The sequence below is a fragment of the Anomaloglossus baeobatrachus genome, chromosome 5, assembly GCF_048569485.1.
Source record: "Anomaloglossus baeobatrachus isolate aAnoBae1 chromosome 5, aAnoBae1.hap1, whole genome shotgun sequence".
Lineage (NCBI taxonomy): Eukaryota > Metazoa > Chordata > Amphibia > Anura > Aromobatidae > Anomaloglossus > Anomaloglossus baeobatrachus.
The window spans coordinates 182312873-182330243 of NC_134357.1; the positions used below are offsets into that span (position 1 = coordinate 182312873).

Consider the following 17371-nt stretch of genomic DNA (forward strand, 5'->3'; position numbering starts at 1 on the left):
CTGAGAGATGATGGGCAGGATGATGGGCGTGCATATGTAATGAGCGGGCCCACGTGGTCACGGCAGGCGCTGCTGCAGCCTGCTCGTGCCCCCGATGACCCGCTCCACCGCAGCACCCTCATTCCCGGCCGCAGCCCTACATTCCTACATTCAGACTATTGGACGCACCCCCCACTTTCCCCCAACATTTGTGGGAAAAAAAGAGCGTCTTATGGTCCGAAAAATACGGTATATTCCTCCCTGCAAATCTGTCACGCACGTGACTAGCAGGGTTTACCTAGTACCTGGTAACCCAGCAGATGATGTTACAATATACAGGGAACACAGGAGTCATGATACAACACGGGTCCTTGCCGCTAGGGAGTGGGGTGAGGGGACACCTCCTGAACTCACTTCAAGCTGATTCCTGAGCTCCCTAGTGTCCCTATACAGGTTCCTGCAACCTGTCGCCGAGCAGGACAACTCAGGCCCTCAGCTAGCCCTGACAAGATCACTAGAATCGCAATTATAATACAGAAGCACAAGGATAAGAATACAAACATGGGAAATAGACATGCAAAGGAAAAACACACCAGGCGGCTTCAGTGCAGCAAACACCACTGCTGCTCACAACAAGACAAACTTCTTCCAGGGCAGTCTCCTTCTATAGTGGACCACATAGAAATGAAGGTTCCAGTTTCTATCACAGGCATCATGTGATCAGATCACATGACTTAAATAGTGAAATGGAGTGATCCCATAGAGCCGCACCTGAGATTAGAAGCTACAGCCAGCAGCCAGGCAGGAAAAGGTGCTTAACCCTTAGAGCACCACAAGTACGGAGATGTTATAAAAAAAACAGTAGTGAACATGGCCGCGGTAAGGCGCTGTGACCTTCTAACACCAGATTTCCCCGGGGTCTCCTCCGAGCGGGATACACTCATGACACAATCTCAGGCTTTCAGTCATTGCTTAGTGAGTAGCTGCTATAACTGTGCTCCTGGCAGACTGACAGCCTCCTCGGCATTATAGCCAGCTGTCAGTCAGTGCCGTGGGCACGGTTACAGCCGCGCATTATGCATAGAGTGGTGACTGAAGCCATGCTCTCTGTGCCCCTGTGACTGAAAGCCAAAGGCTGCTGAGAGAAGTAAAGTTAATTTCTTCCCGGCAGCAGTGGAGCTCTCAGTGCGGGTGCTGGGCAGCTTCTAAATGCTTTTAACCTGTAGATTAACCCCATATCTCCAGGTTAATAGCGCTTTTTTCCATGACATGTTCCCTTTAAGTTCTGCCGATTCAGAGCACATTGGGAGGTGTTGATGAGTGAATTCTCCATGCTTGTATTTAATTTTTGGTGAATTATTTAAAAAAAAAAAAAAAAAAAAAAAAAAAAAAAAAAAAAAAAAAAAAAAAAAAAAAAAAAAAAAATCGATAATTCAATTCTATTGAATTCCATGGTTAAGTGATGTGACAAAACAAAAACATGAATGTCACTATGACCAGATCTAACCAGAACACTTAATTTGCCACTGAGTGACTCTCCTCTCATTTGTTATTTTCCAACCAGATTTTGAGCTGACTGAGAAAATGATTTTGAAATTCTGAGGGAAGCAAACTATTTGCTAATGACATTTATGTTTTTTATAATTTCACCTTCTTTCAATTTTGTGTTTTTCTAGTAAGTGGTAGGTTCTCTTTAAAGGGAATCTGTCAGTAGGTTTTTGCTACTTCATCGGAGAGCAGCATGATTTAGGCAGAAATTCTGAAACTAACTAGGTTTAACATGCGGGCGTCACACGATACGATCTATCGTGCGATCACACGAGTGATCGTATCCGCCCCCGTCGTTTGTGCGTCACGGGCAAATCGCTGCCCGTGTTGCATAAAGTCGTTAACCCCTTCAGGCCCCGGGCACTTTCCATTTTTTCGTTTTTGATTTTTGCTCCTTTTCTTCCGAGAGCCGTAACTTTTATTTTTCCGTCCATCTTGCCATATGAGGGCTTGTTTTTTGCGGGACGAGTTATACTTTTAAATGAAACCATAGGTTTTACCATATAGTGTACTTTAAAACAGCAAAAAAATTCCAAGTGTGGAAAAACTGCAAAAAAAGTGTGATCGCACAATAGTTTTTGGGATGTTTTATTCACCGTGTTCACTATATGGTAAAACTGATGTATCTATGAGATGCCTCAGGTCGGTGCGAGTTTGTAGACACCGAACATGTATAGGTTTACTTGTATCTAAGGGGTTAAAAAAAATTCACAAGTTTGTCCAATAAAAGTGGCGCACGTTTTGCGCCATTTTCCAAAACACGTAGCGTTCTCATTTTTCGGGATCTATGGCTCAGTGACGGCTTATTTTTTGCGTCTCGAGCTAACATTTTTAATGGTAACATTTTTGCGCAGATGCTACATTGTGATCGCCTGTTATTGCATTTTGCGTAAAACATGCGGCGACCAAAAAACGTAATTTTGGCGTTTGGAATTTTTTTGCCACTACGCCGTTTACCAATCAGATTAATTGATTTTATATTTTGATAGATCGGGCATTTCTGAACGCGGCGATACCAAATATGTGTATACTTATTTTTTTTTTAACCCTTTCATTTTCAATGGGGTGAAAGGGGGGGTGATTTGAACTTTTAGGTTTTTTGTTTTCTTTTATTTTTTAAAACTTTTTTTACTTTTTTTTTTTATTTTACATGTCCCCCTAGGGGGCTATAGCGATCAGCAATCCGATCGCTCTTTTCTATCTGCTGATCACAGCTATACAGCTGTAAACAGCAGATACAGTCACTTCCTGTTTCATTCGGCTCCAGGCCGGGTGAAAACGAAAGTGAAACTTCGTAGCTGCAGGCATCATCACATGACCCTGTGCTACGATGGCAACCACCGAAAGTCACGTGATCACTCACGTGACTTCCGGTGGGGGCGGCGGTAAGTAAAAAACATGGCCGCGCGCATATAGATCTCGCTGCCAGATTTTGGCAGCAAGATTTAAGGGGTTAAATGTTGCGAGTGGAAGCAATTTCACTCGCAACATGCAGGCACACGTCAGCTGTTGAAAACAGCTGATATGTGTGCCGACCGCCGCCGCCTGCCCACGGCAGGGGGCGGGGCTTAACGGGACACGCTCCATGACGGATAGATCCGTCCAAGGTCGTGAAGGGGTTAAGCCCCCGTCACACGTACTTACCTGCTGAGCGACCTCGCTGTGAGCGGCGAACATCCTCTTCCTGAACGGGGTGGGACGTTCGTCGTCATAGCGACGTCACACAGTCGCCGGCCAATAGAAGCGCAGGGGCGGAGATGAGTGGGACGTAAACATCCCGCCCACCTTCTTCCTTCAGCATAGCCGGCGGCCGCAGGTAAGATGCAGTTCATCGTTTCCGGGGTGTCACACGGAGCAATGTGTGCTTTGTGAACGATTTGCGATCGTTCTGAGATGCTCGTAGGTGTCACACGAAACGACGTCGCAAACGATGCCGGATGTGCATCACGAAAACAGTGACCCCGATGACATATCGCACGATAGATCGTCTCGTGTGACGCCCGCATTAGATTACTGGGTGCAGCCACTTTGACATTATCTCAGAATTGAGTGTAGCAGAGCTGGGAGCTGTCCTCGCCCACACCAGGCTCTGAGTAGATTGTGCATTGACTGTTAGGTGTCCATCACAGAAAGAGACATGCCGGACAGCCAGGCAGGAGCGAGCCAGCCACAGCAATAAGGGTCCGGCTGCTAAAACAAACATTGCAAATAAACTAAAGATCGGTTTGTGACAAACAGTCATGCCTGAACTTTTTGTTTTAACTCTTACAGCATGCTGGCTTCAGCTTATATAGCAAAAACCTGCTGACAAGGAGTTCCTTTAAGTCACAAATCAAATAAACTTGAGTAATTAGGAGGCCATAACTCCCACCTTTTGTTGCTCTTCAATTCTCTGCTGGATCAAAAGTTCTTCTTGCTTTAGTTTTTCTATGGTCTCAAGCTCTTGTCTTGCCTCTTCTTTTTCTCTTTCCAGCTGCTCCCTTTCCAGTCGTCTCTGTGATGTAACAAAACAAAGTAAAAATAATTATTCCTGGCAAAATAAAAAAATAAAATTAAAATTATTAATACAATGGTATACTCAACACTGAAATCACAGGATGGATACACTGATATGTAAATGGTGAAAAAATGGAAACAATATTTCAAAACATCTCGAGTTATTCAGTATCTAATATAAGAGCCGTGTGCATTCTGCGAGGTTATTAATGGTGGAGGACTGTTCTGCCATGCTGAAGGCACTTGGGCAAATAATCGAAACCCACTGCTGGCACCTACCTTTGCAATTGCCAACCAACGACGTCCCAGATGTGCTAGATGGGAGACAAGTCTGGAGACACTGCAGACTATGGGCGCATGTACAGGTCACATAGGCTACTCATTGTACCACGAGCAACATGTGGCATGCTGTTATGTTGAGAAATGGCTCCTAGTACACGCACTCCCCAAGACTAGTGGTTCTGCTGTGGGTTTATGGCCAATCTGAGTATGAATTTATCTTGATGGTATTGTACTAGGAATTAGCATGACTTAATTTTCGTATTGGGTACTGCTATTCTAAGATATTCAGCCATAAAATCTGGTCTACTACCTAGTATAGCAAATAGATTTGGTACCTTCCTCTGGAATCCTTAATGAATCCAGTAGGTCAAACATGTACTTTGTTGCTGGGACGGCAAATCTGTGCTTGCATATAGAGAATGGAAGAGAGCCCCAGCATTTTAAGCTTACATATCTCTGTCCTAACGCACAAGTAAATCAGCTGCAAGATTTGTAAGATATACTCACTGCGGAAGTTATTTGTAATGTTACCACTAGGAGGAGTCAGCACACAGTGTGTGTAACGAGAACAATCACTAGAGGGAGCCAGAGCACAAGGTGTCCCAGGTAACCAAGTAGCTGCTAAGAGGAGTCGCGCTAGCCGGGTCAGAGCCGACAGGGAGCGTAGTACAAGGGAGGAGGCGGAGTCAGGAACAAGCCAGAAGTCGGTAACGGAGAGCAAGCCGAAGGAGGGAGTGCAGGGACGGGACAACAAACTGGGGGTAGAACGGAAGTACAGAAGGTAAGACAAGACGGAGGGTATGGGAGACAGGGAGTTTGGGCAGAACAGAAGTGAGGGAGGTCGGGCAAAACAGAAGTGAGGGAGGTCGGGCAAAACAGATGTGAGGGAGGTCGGGCAAAACAGATGTGAGGGAGGTCGGGCAAAACAGATGTGAGGGAGGTCAGGAAAGGTCAGGAAAGGTCAGGGGAGGTAGCGGACAGAATCTAGAGCACTTACAGGGACCAGGAGAGCACACTGCAGAGCAGAACTATAACTGGCACTGTGATGATGGAGGGAACTTCTTGATAATGCGGTGTGCTCCCGGGAATGAGGCATAGAAGCATAAGCTCCTCCCACTGGGAAACGCCGACCACGGAATCAGGTGACCGATTCAACTCTGTGACAGCAGAGTGCAAACAGTATCGTGACATTATTGTTATCTGCAGCTATGGCGCACGTGCAGTGTTTTATGTATGAGCGCCGGGGGCTCAACCTCTTATATGTAGGGGTGTGCCATTAATCTTTATATCTGTATAAGAGGGTCTTACCATCCAAGCATATGTGGCTCATCCATGGTCACTTCCGACCACAGTCCTGAGATACCAACTAGTGACTTGAGATTAAGCTCTCTAATTCCCTAAAGTGGTGTGTAACCAGCAAGTATAGCAGTGACCTCGCGTGTGCTGGGCATAATATAAGTGACTGGACCGCAAGGAACTGCTGTACACCACAGAGTTACTAGAGAATGGACAAAGTCTGCATGGACTATGCAACACACCGTGAACAAGCCATAGCCCTAACCGGCTAATTAAGGACTGAAACCTTGGTCAAAGTTATCTGAGCAGACAAATTCCCAAGGGTGCCTAAACTTTTGTATTAGCCCATTTTCCTTTTTGTAATTTTTAAAAACGTAAAAGATGAAATTTATTTTTTTTTGTCTAAAATACAAAAGGAAATGTGTGATCTGTAACTTTATGCCTTTTAGAGATCATGTCATCTTCAATTTCAAGTTCACCATGTAGCGGTACATTTGGACAGTGGTGCCATCCTTTATAGGGGAGTGGATTTACCCAGGCTGTCTCCGATGCCCTCGCAGAATCAAGGCCTTGCCAGGAGCATTTTATAGGAGCGGCTCATGTTACCTTCTCATGTTCATCCAGATTACTTCTGTACTTGTAGATGAAGTGTGCCAGGTACTCGATGGGGTCCGCCGGTCTTTTCTCCACTATTTCTGCCAGTCCCTCTGACAGACATTTCCCTAAAGATCTCTTCACATATTCAGAATCCATTTACAACTCAGGAATCCAAAATCTGCCTGAAGAAAGAATATCTATTATTACATGGGCGCATTTCTGGCCTTCTTCTGTAGCCAATGTGCTAAGAGCCTGCGGACATCCCATCCAGGTGTACGGTACTGATGTGTAGTGGTGGGTGAATAGTAACTATTGGTGTTTGGATAATGCTCTCCGCATACCGAGTACTATTCCAGTATTTGTCACAGCAAAACGTAGCAAATTGACTTGCATCAGGTCCATTATTCGTGAGGAATACTGGAATAATACTTTGGGATCCGTTATGAATAATCCAAACACGATTGTTGTTACTATTCGCCATCTCTACTGATTGCTCTTCACTGTGAGGCTTTTCGGGATAATCGCACAGCACAGTCTGGTAGTGACTCATGGGGGCATTTTACCCCACACTCTTCATGAGGGGCACTACAATGTGGAGTCCTGACTATCACCATTGATGGTGGCACTGCAGAAAACGACGACTGGCACTATTATTTGAGGGATCGGACATTAAGGCGGGCTTTGCACACTACGACATCATAGGTGCGATGTCGCTGGGGTCAAATCGAAAGTGACGCACATCCGGCGTCGCAGTCGATATCGTAGTGTGCAAATCCTTTTTTATACGATTAACGAGCGCAAAAGCGTTGTTATCGTATCATCGGTGTAGGGTCCGACATTTCCAGAATGCCAGTGCAGCGACAGGTATGATGTTGTTCCTCGTTCCTGCAGCAGCATATATCGCTGTGTGTGAAGCCGCAGGAGCGAGGAACATCTACCTGCATCCCGGCTGAAATGCGGAAGGAAGGAGGTGGGCGGGATGTTTACATCCCACTCATCTCCGCCCCTCCGCTGCTATCGGCCGCCTGCCATGTGACGTCACTGTGACGCCGCACGACCCGCCCCCTTAGAAAGGAGGCGGGTCGTCAGCCAGAGAGACATCGCAGGGCAGGTGAGTGCATGTGAAGCTGGCGTAGAGATAATATTCGCTACGCCAGCAATCACAAGATATCACTGCTTTGACGGGGGCGGGGACTATCGCGCTCGACATCGCAGCATCGATTTGCGATGTCGCAGCGTGCAAAGTACCCCTAAGAGGTTGGAAATGGGGAGCGGTCGCCCTGTCTGCCGAGTACTCATTACATTGTCATGGCAGCTGAGCCGGACTGAAGACCCCCATGTCTGCCCTGTTTGTACACCTTTGAAGCCCAGATGAAATTGGTAACTTTGCAAAGCACTGAAAGGCTAGACCTCATTCAGACGTCCCTGTTCTATCTGGGCTTTCCATGGAGAGAACGGTCTATGGGGCTGTTCACATGTCCATGAAAATCACGTACAGCACACGGACAACGTCAGCGCATAATCTGTGTGCTCTGCAGGAGTAACACTAAGGATAGAGCAAGCTTCACAATCCATGTATCCAGGTGGGAAAATCACTGATTACACTTTGCAGGCAGTGAGGGGATAGGACTGCAGAGGACGGGGACAGATCTTTCTCTGATGAAGCCCCCATCAGACTATTTGGGACTCCTGGAAGAATGATTGTCTGGAGAAGAGGTGAGTGCTACCATGAGCCTGTTACCCAACAACTGTATCCAGAGACTATTTGTGTATGGGGGCACCCTGGCTGGCGCTATGTATGGGGGCACACTGGCTGGCGCTATGTATGGGGGCACACTGGCTGGCGCTATGTATGGGGGCACACTGGCTGGCGCTATGTATGGGGGCACACTGGCTGGCGCTATGTATCGGGGCACACTGGCTGGCGCTATGTATGGGGGCACACTGGCTGGCACTATGTATGGGGGCACACTGGCTGGCACTATGTATGGGGGCACACTGGCTGGCGCTATGTATGGGGGCACACTGGCTGGCGCTATGTATGGGGGCACACTGGCTGGCGCTATGTATGGGGGCACCCTGGCTGGCGCTATGTATGGGGGCACCCTGGCTGGCGCTATGTATGGGGGCACCCTGGCTGGAACTATGTATGGGGGCACCCTGGCTGGCACTATGTATGGGGGCACACTGGCTGGAACTATGTATGGGGGCACACTGGCTGGCACTATGTATGGGGGCACACTGGCTGGCACTATGAATGGGGGCACACTGGCTGGAACTATGTATGGGGGCACACTGGCTGGAACTATGTATGGGGGCACACTGGCTGGAACTATGTATGGGGGCACACTGGCTGGAGCTATGTATGGGGGCACACTGGCTGGAGCTATGTATGGGGGCACACTGGCTGGAACTATGTATGGGGGCACACTGGCTGGAGCTATGTATGGGGGCACACTGGCTGGAGCTATGTATGGGGGCACACTGGCTGGCGCTATGTATGGGGGCACCCTGGCTGGCACTATGTATGGGGGCACCCTGGCTGGCACTATGTATGGGGGCACACTGGCTGGAGCTATGTATGGGGGCACACTGGCTGGAGCTATGAATGGGGGCACACTGGCTGGAACTATGTATGGGGGCACCCTGGCTGGCGCTATGTATGGGGGCACCCTGGCTGGCGCTATGTATGGGGGCACACTGGCTGGCGCTATGTATGGGGGCACCCTGGCTGGCGCTATGTATGGGGGCACACTGGCTGGCGCTATGTATGGGGGCACACTGGCTGGCGCTATGTATGGGGGCACACTGGCTGGCGCTATGTATGGGGGCACCCTGGCTGGAGCTATGTATGGGGGCACCCTGGCTGGCGCTATGTATGGGGGCACACTGGCTGGCGCTATGTATGGGGGCACACTGGCTGGCGCTATGTATGGGGGCACACTGGCTGGCGCTATGTATGGGGGCACACTGGCTGGCGCTATGTATGGGGGCACACTGGCTGGAGCTATGTATGGGGGCACACTGGCTGGAGCTATGTATGGGGGCACACTGGCTGGAACTATGTATGGGGGCACACTGGCTGGAGCTATGTATGGGGGCACACTGGCTGGAACTATGTATGGGGGCACACTGGCTGGAGCTATGTATGGGGGCACCCTGGCTGGCACTATGAATGGGGGCACCCTGGCTGGCACTATGAATGGGGGCACCCTGGCTGGCGCTATGTATGGGGGCACACTGGCTGGAGCTATGTATGGGGGCACACTGGCTGGAGCTATGAATGGGGGCACACTGGCTGGAACTATGTATGGGGGCACCCTGGCTGGCGCTATGTATGGGGGCACCCTGGCTGGCGCTATGTATGGGGGCACACTGGCTGGCGCTATGTATGGGGGCACCCTGGCTGGCGCTATGTATGGGGGCACACTGGCTGGCGCTATGTATGGGGGCACACTGGCTGGCGCTATGTATGGGGGCACACTGGCTGGCGCTATGTATGGGGGCACCCTGGCTGGAGCTATGTATGGGGGCACCCTGGCTGGCGCTATGTATGGGGGCACACTGGCTGGCGCTATGTATGGGGGCACACTGGCTGGCGCTATGTATGGGGGCACACTGGCTGGCGCTATGTATGGGGGCACACTGGCTGGAGCTATGTATAGGGGCACACTGGCTGGAGCTATGTATGGGGGCACCCTGGCTGGCGCTATGTATGGGGGCACCCTGGCTGGCGCTATGTATGGGGGCACCCTGGCTGGCGCTATGTATGGGGGCACACTGGCTGGCGCTATGTATGGGGGCACACTGGCTGGCGCTATGTATGGGGGCACCCTGGCTGGCACTATGTATGGGGGCACACTGGCTGGCGCTATGTATGGGGGCACACTGGCTGGCGCTATGTATGGGGGCACACTGGCTGGCGCTATGTATGGGGGCACACTGGCTGGCGCTATGTATGGGGGCACCCTGGCTGGCGCTATGTATGGGGGCACACTGGCTGGAGCTATGTATGGGGGCACACTGGCTGGCGCTATGTATGGGGGCACACTGGCTGGCGCTATGTATGGGGGCACACTGGCTGGCGCTATGTATGGGGGCACACTGGCTGGCGCTATGTATGGGGGCACCCTGGCTGGCGCTATGTATGGGGGCACCCTGGCTGGCACTATGTATGGGGGCACACTGGCTGGCGCTATGTATCGGGGCACACTGGCTGGCACTATGTATGGGGGCACACTGGCTGGCGCTATGTATGGGGGCACCCTGGCTGGCGCTATGTATGGGGGCACACTGGCTGGCGCTATGTATGGGGGCACCCTGGCTGGCGCTATGTATGGGGGCACCCTGGCTGGCGCTATGTATGGGGGCACCCTGGCTGGAACTATGTATGGGGGCACCCTGGCTGGCACTATGTATGGGGGCACACTGGCTGGAACTATGTATGGGGGCACCCTGGCTGGCACTATGTATGGGGGCACCCTGGCTGGCACTATGTATGGGGGCACACTGGCTGGCACTATGAATGGGGGCACACTGGCTGGCACTATGTATGGGGGCACACTGGCTGGAGCTATGTAGGGGGCACACTGGCTGGAACTATGTATGGGGGCACACTGGCTGGAGCTATGTATGGGGGCACACTGGCTGGAGCTATGTATGGGGGCACACTGGCTGGAACTATGTATGGGGGCACACTGGCTGGAGCTATGTATGGGGGCACACTGGCTGGAGCTATGTATGGGGGCACACTGGCTGGAACTATGTATGGGGGCACACTGGCTGGAACTATGTATGGGGGCACACTGGCTGGCGCTATGTATGGGGGCACCCTGGCTGGCGCTATGTATGGGGGCACACTGGCTGGCGCTATGTATGGGGGCACCCTGGCTGGCGCTATGTATGGGGGCACACTGGCTGGCGCTATGTATGGGGGCACACTGGCTGGCGCTATGTATGGGGGCACCCTGGCTGGAGCTATGTATGGGGGCACCCTGGCTGGAGCTATGTATGGGGGCACCCTGGCTGGCGCTATGTATGGGGGCACACTGGCTGGCACTATGTATGGGGGCACACTGGCTGGAACTATGTATGGGGGCACCCTGGCTGGCACTATGTATGGGGGCACCCTGGCTGGCACTATGTATGGGGGCACACTGGCTGGCACTATGAATGGGGGCACACTGGCTGGCACTATGTATGGGGGCACACTGGCTGGAGCTATGTAGGGGGCACACTGGCTGGAACTATGTATGGGGGCACACTGGCTGGAGCTATGTATGGGGGCACACTGGCTGGAGCTATGTATGGGGGCACACTGGCTGGAACTATGTATGGGGGCACACTGGCTGGAGCTATGTATGGGGGCACACTGGCTGGAGCTATGAATGGGGGCACACTGGCTGGAACTATGTATGGGGGCACACTGGCTGGAACTATGTATGGGGGCACACTGGCTGGCGCTATGTATGGGGGCACCCTGGCTGGCACTATGTATGGGGGCACACTGGCTGGCGCTATGTATGGGGGCACCCTGGCTGGCGCTATGTATGGGGGCACACTGGCTGGCGCTATGTATGGGGGCACACTGGCTGGCGCTATGTATGGGGGCACCCTGGCTGGAGCTATGTATGGGGGCACCCTGGCTGGAGCTATGTATGGGGGCACCCTGGCTGGCGCTATGTATGGGGGCACACTGGCTGGCGCTATGTATGGGGGCACACTGGCTGGCGCTATGTATGGGGGCACACTGGCTGGCGCTATGTATGGGGGCACACTGGCTGGAGCTATGTATAGGGGCACACTGGCTGGAGCTATGTATGGGGGCACACTGGCTGGCGCTATGTATGGGGGCACCCTGGCTGGCACTATGTATGGGGGCACACTGGCTGGCGCTATGTATGGGGGCACACTGGCTGGCACTATGTATGGGGGCACACTGGCTGGCGCTATGTATGGGGGCACCCTGGCTGGCGCTATGTATGGGGGCACACTGGCTGGCGCTATGTATGGGGGCACACTGGCTGGCGCTATGTATGGGGGCACACTGGCTGGCGCTATGTATGGGGGCACACTGGCTGGCGCTATGTATGGGGGCACCCTGGCTGGCACTATGTATGGGGGCACACTGGCTGGAGCTATGTATGGGGGCACCCTGGCTGGAGCTATGTATGGGGGCACACTGGCTGGCGCTATGTATGGGGGCACACTGGCTGGCGCTATGTATGGGGGCACACTGGCTGGCGCTATGTATGGGGGCACCCTGGCTGGCGCTATGTATGGGGGCACCCTGGCTGGCACTATGTATGGGGGCACACTGGCTGGCGCTATGTATGGGGGCACACTGGCTGGCGCTATGTATGGGGGCACACTGGCTGGCGCTATGTATGGGGGCACACTGGCTGGCGCTATGTATGGGGGCACCCTGGCTGGCGCTATGTATGGGGGCACACTGGCTGGAGCTATGTATGGGGGCACACTGGCTGGCGCTATGTATGGGGGCACACTGGCTGGCGCTATGTATGGGGGCACACTGGCTGGCGCTATGTATGGGGGCACACTGGCTGGCGCTATGTATGGGGGCACCCTGGCTGGCGCTATGTATGGGGGCACCCTGGCTGGCACTATGTATGGGGGCACACTGGCTGGCGCTATGTATCGGGGCACACTGGCTGGCACTATGTATGGGGGCACACTGGCTGGCGCTATGTATGGGGGCACCCTGGCTGGCGCTATGTATGGGGGCACACTGGCTGGCGCTATGTATGGGGGCACCCTGGCTGGCGCTATGTATGGGGGCACCCTGGCTGGCGCTATGTATGGGGGCACCCTGGCTGGAACTATGTATGGGGGCACCCTGGCTGGCACTATGTATGGGGGCACACTGGCTGGAACTATGTATGGGGGCACCCTGGCTGGCACTATGTATGGGGGCACCCTGGCTGGCACTATGTATGGGGGCACACTGGCTGGCACTATGAATGGGGGCACACTGGCTGGCACTATGTATGGGGGCACACTGGCTGGAGCTATGTAGGGGGCACACTGGCTGGAACTATGTATGGGGGCACACTGGCTGGAGCTATGTATGGGGGCACACTGGCTGGAGCTATGTATGGGGGCACACTGGCTGGAACTATGTATGGGGGCACACTGGCTGGAGCTATGTATGGGGGCACACTGGCTGGAGCTATGTATGGGGGCACACTGGCTGGAACTATGTATGGGGGCACACTGGCTGGAACTATGTATGGGGGCACACTGGCTGGAGCTATGTATGGGGGCACACTGGCTGGAGCTATGAATGGGGGCACACTGGCTGGAACTATGTATGGGGGCACACTGGCTGGAACTATGTATGGGGGCACACTGGCTGGCGCTATGTATGGGGGCACCCTGGCTGGCACTATGTATGGGGGCACACTGGCTGGCGCTATGTATGGGGGCACCCTGGCTGGCGCTATGTATGGGGGCACACTGGCTGGCGCTATGTATGGGGGCACACTGGCTGGCGCTATGTATGGGGGCACCCTGGCTGGAGCTATGTATGGGGGCACCCTGGCTGGAGCTATGTATGGGGGCACCCTGGCTGGCGCTATGTATGGGGGCACACTGGCTGGCGCTATGTATGGGGGCACACTGGCTGGCGCTATGTATGGGGGCACACTGGCTGGCGCTATGTATGGGGGCACACTGGCTGGAGCTATGTATAGGGGCACACTGGCTGGAGCTATGTATGGGGGCACACTGGCTGGCGCTATGTATGGGGGCACCCTGGCTGGCACTATGTATGGGGGCACACTGGCTGGCGCTATGTATGGGGGCACACTGGCTGGCACTATGTATGGGGGCACACTGGCTGGCGCTATGTATGGGGGCACCCTGGCTGGCACTATGTATGGGGGCACACTGGCTGGCGCTATGTATGGGGGCACACTGGCTGGCGCTATGTATGGGGGCACACTGGCTGGCGCTATGTATGGGGGCACACTGGCTGGCGCTATGTATGGGGGCACCCTGGCTGGCACTATGTATGGGGGCACACTGGCTGGAGCTATGTATGGGGGCACCCTGGCTGGAGCTATGTATGGGGGCACACTGGCTGGCGCTATGTATGGGGGCACACTGGCTGGCGCTATGTATGGGGGCACACTGGCTGGCGCTATGTATGGGGGCACCCTGGCTGGCGCTATGTATGGGGGCACCCTGGCTGGCACTATGTATGGGGGCACACTGGCTGGAGCTATGTATGGGGGCACACTGGCTGGAGCTATGTATGGGGGCACACTGGCTGGAGCTATGAATGGGGGCACACTGGCTGGCGCTATGTATGGGGGCACCCTGGCTGGCACTATGTATGGGGGCACCCTGGCTGGCGCTATGTATGGGGGCACCCTGGCTGGCGCTATGTATGGGGGCACACTGGCTGGCGCTATGTATGGGGGCACACTGGCTGGCGCTATGTATGGGGGCACACTGGCTGGAGCTATGTATGGGGGCACACTGGCTGGAGCTATGTATGGGGGCACCCTGGCTGGAGCTATGTATGGGGGCACACTGGCTGGAGCTATGTATGGGGGCACACTGGCTGGAGCTATGTATGGGGGCACCCTGGCTGGAGCTATGTATGGGGGCACACTGGCTGGCGCTATGTATGGGGGCACACTGGCTGGCGCTATGTATGGGGGCACACTGGCTGGAGCTATGTATTGGGGCACACTGGCTGGAGCTATGTATTGGGGCACACTGGCTGGAGCTATGTATGGGGGCACACTGGCTGGAGCTATGTATGGGGGCACACTGGCTGGAGCTATGTATGGGGGCACACTGGCTGGAGCTATGTATAGGGGCACACTGGCTGGAGCTATGTATGGGGGCACACTGGCTGGCGCTATGTATGGGGGCATCCTGGCTGGCACTATGTATGGGGGCACACTGGCTGGCGCTATGTATGGGGGCACACTGGCTGGCGCTATGTATGGGGGCACACTGGCTGGCACTATGTATGGGGGCACACTGGCTGGCGCTATGTATGGGGGCACCCTGGCTGGCACTATGTATGGGGGCACACTGGCTGGAACTATGTATGGGGGCACCCTGGCTGGCGCTATGTATGGGGGCACCCTGGCTGGCACTATGTATGGGGGCACACTGGCTGGAACTATGTATGGGGGCACACTGGCTGGCGCTATGTATGGGGGCACACTGGCTGGCGCTATGTATGGGGGCACACTGGCTGGCGCTATGTATGGGGGCACACTGGCTGGCGCTATGTATGGGGGCACACTGGCTGGCACTATGTATGGGGGCACACTGGCTGGCGCTATGTATGGGGGCACACTGGCTGGCGCTATGTATGGGGGCACACTGGCTGGCGCTATGTATGGGGGCACACTGGCTGGCACTATGTATGGGGGCACCCTGGCTGGCACTATGTATGGGGGCACCCTGGCTGGCGCTATGTATGGGGGCACCCTGGCTGGCACTATGTATGGGGGCACCCTGGCTGGAACTATGTATGGGGGCACACTGGCTGGCACTATGTATGGGGGCACACTGGCTGGCACTATGTATGGGGGCACACTGGCTGGCGCTATGTATGGGGGCACACTGGCTGGCACTATGTATGGGGGCACACTGGCTGGCGCTATGTATGGGGGCACACTGGCTGGCACTATGTATGGGGGCACACTGGCTGGCGCTATGTATGGGGGCACACTGGCTGGCACTATGTATGGGGGCACACTGGCTGGCGCTATGTATGGGGGCACACTGGCTGGCACTATGTATGGGGGCACACTGGCTGGCGCTATGTATGGGGGCACACTGGCTGGCACTATGTATGGGGGCACACTGGCTGGCGCTATGTATGGGGGCACCCTGGCTGGCGCTATGTATGGGGGCACACTGGCTGGCGCTATGTATGGGGGCACACTGGCTGGCGCTATGTATGGGGGCACCCTGTTATGATCACCACTTCCAGCGGCTCCTATGAAGCTGCTCCATGGCTGATACCGGTCTTATCCGTTTACAAGTGAAATCTCACTCACCCTGGGCTGTTCTTGACTTTCCCGTACTCACAGGCAGCCAAATGCGTCCCCTGTCTCCTAGCAACTGTGGAGGAGCGGCACGTCACAGCAATGCTTTGCGCGGCCACACAGGAAGCAGAAGGGGAAACCATTTTGTGTAGCATCGCCTTTTATTATGGGAAATGCAGCGCTCCGACCAATAACTATTTATATAATCCTCTATATTCAATCGCATTGATCCAGTCATCTGGTCGCCTGCATCCCGTCTCATCCGGTATCAGAACAGACAATTGGCAGCCATATTGTCAGAGCCCAAACGGCAGAGTGTGGTGTGTGGCTCGTTGAGAACTGTACGCTGCTGCCATCTTGTGTATATTTAATAAATTACAACTTTTACGATATAGTGAATAACTGAGAAATGTAAAAGAATAAAAGTTATATACTGTACTGTATCTCTCTCACACACACACACACACACACACTGCATGTATATGGCATGCATACACAAATGTCTATAAATCTACTGATAAATGATAAATTTTGTCGTTGGTTTTCGGGCTCATTTGCATTGATCAATACATTTGCTAAACATCTCTACTATTTTCAAATATTCATAGCAATTTTGTAATACCGTTTTTCATGTATTTCATTTTTTCCAGATATGTATTCCAAAATGTATTTTTCATTGTTCACAGTATGCCTATAATCAGTAATGCTTTACCATTTTTCATGTTTACCATATTTTTTAAAATTATAAGACGCACTTTTCCTCCCAAAAATTTGGGAGGAAAATGAGGGGTGCGTCTTAAAATCCTAATATAGCTTTACCTAAGGGGCCTGTCTGTGCGGCGATCTGGTGACCCGCCGCGCCTGCAGCCACTGACCTGCCGCGTGTGCCAGCAGAACCTCTGCCTGCTGTGACCCGCTTCACCACCACTGCTGCCCTCCTCCGGTAAGACAACACTAAGACAACATCGGAGTATAAGATGGACCCCATTTTTATTTTTTTTACCTTTTTTATCTCTAAATTTGGGGTGCGTCTTATAATCCGGTGCGTTTTATAAAGTGAAAAATACGGTATATTTGTATAGTGGTTAGTGTGCAGCTTATTATCTTTATTATGACCTCTTACATCAAGGTTTAAA

At 53.2% G+C, this 17371-nt stretch overlaps 1 protein-coding gene across 4 annotated transcripts in view; it reads right to left on the reverse strand.

The window, feature by feature from the left end:
* The window catches only part of LOC142309845 (DPY30 domain-containing protein 1-like), a 67598-nt gene extending 51076 nt beyond the window's left edge, over positions 1–16522 (reverse strand). For 2 of the 4 annotated variants that reach the window (XR_012754012.1, XM_075347303.1), the window contains exons 1-3: positions 16248–16522; positions 6208–6380; positions 3899–4021 (exon numbers count right to left, since the gene is read on the reverse strand). Coding sequence is in view for 3 of the 4 variants with exons in the window: in XM_075347303.1 (XP_075203418.1) it covers positions 3899–4021; positions 6208–6354 (270 nt within the window). In the remaining variant the exon portion in view is untranslated. The remainder of the gene's footprint in view (positions 1–3898; positions 4022–6207; positions 6381–16247) is intronic. The other 2 variants (XM_075347302.1, XM_075347301.1) reach the window with 2 other exon arrangements.
* Between the last annotated feature and the right edge of the window lie 849 nt (positions 16523–17371).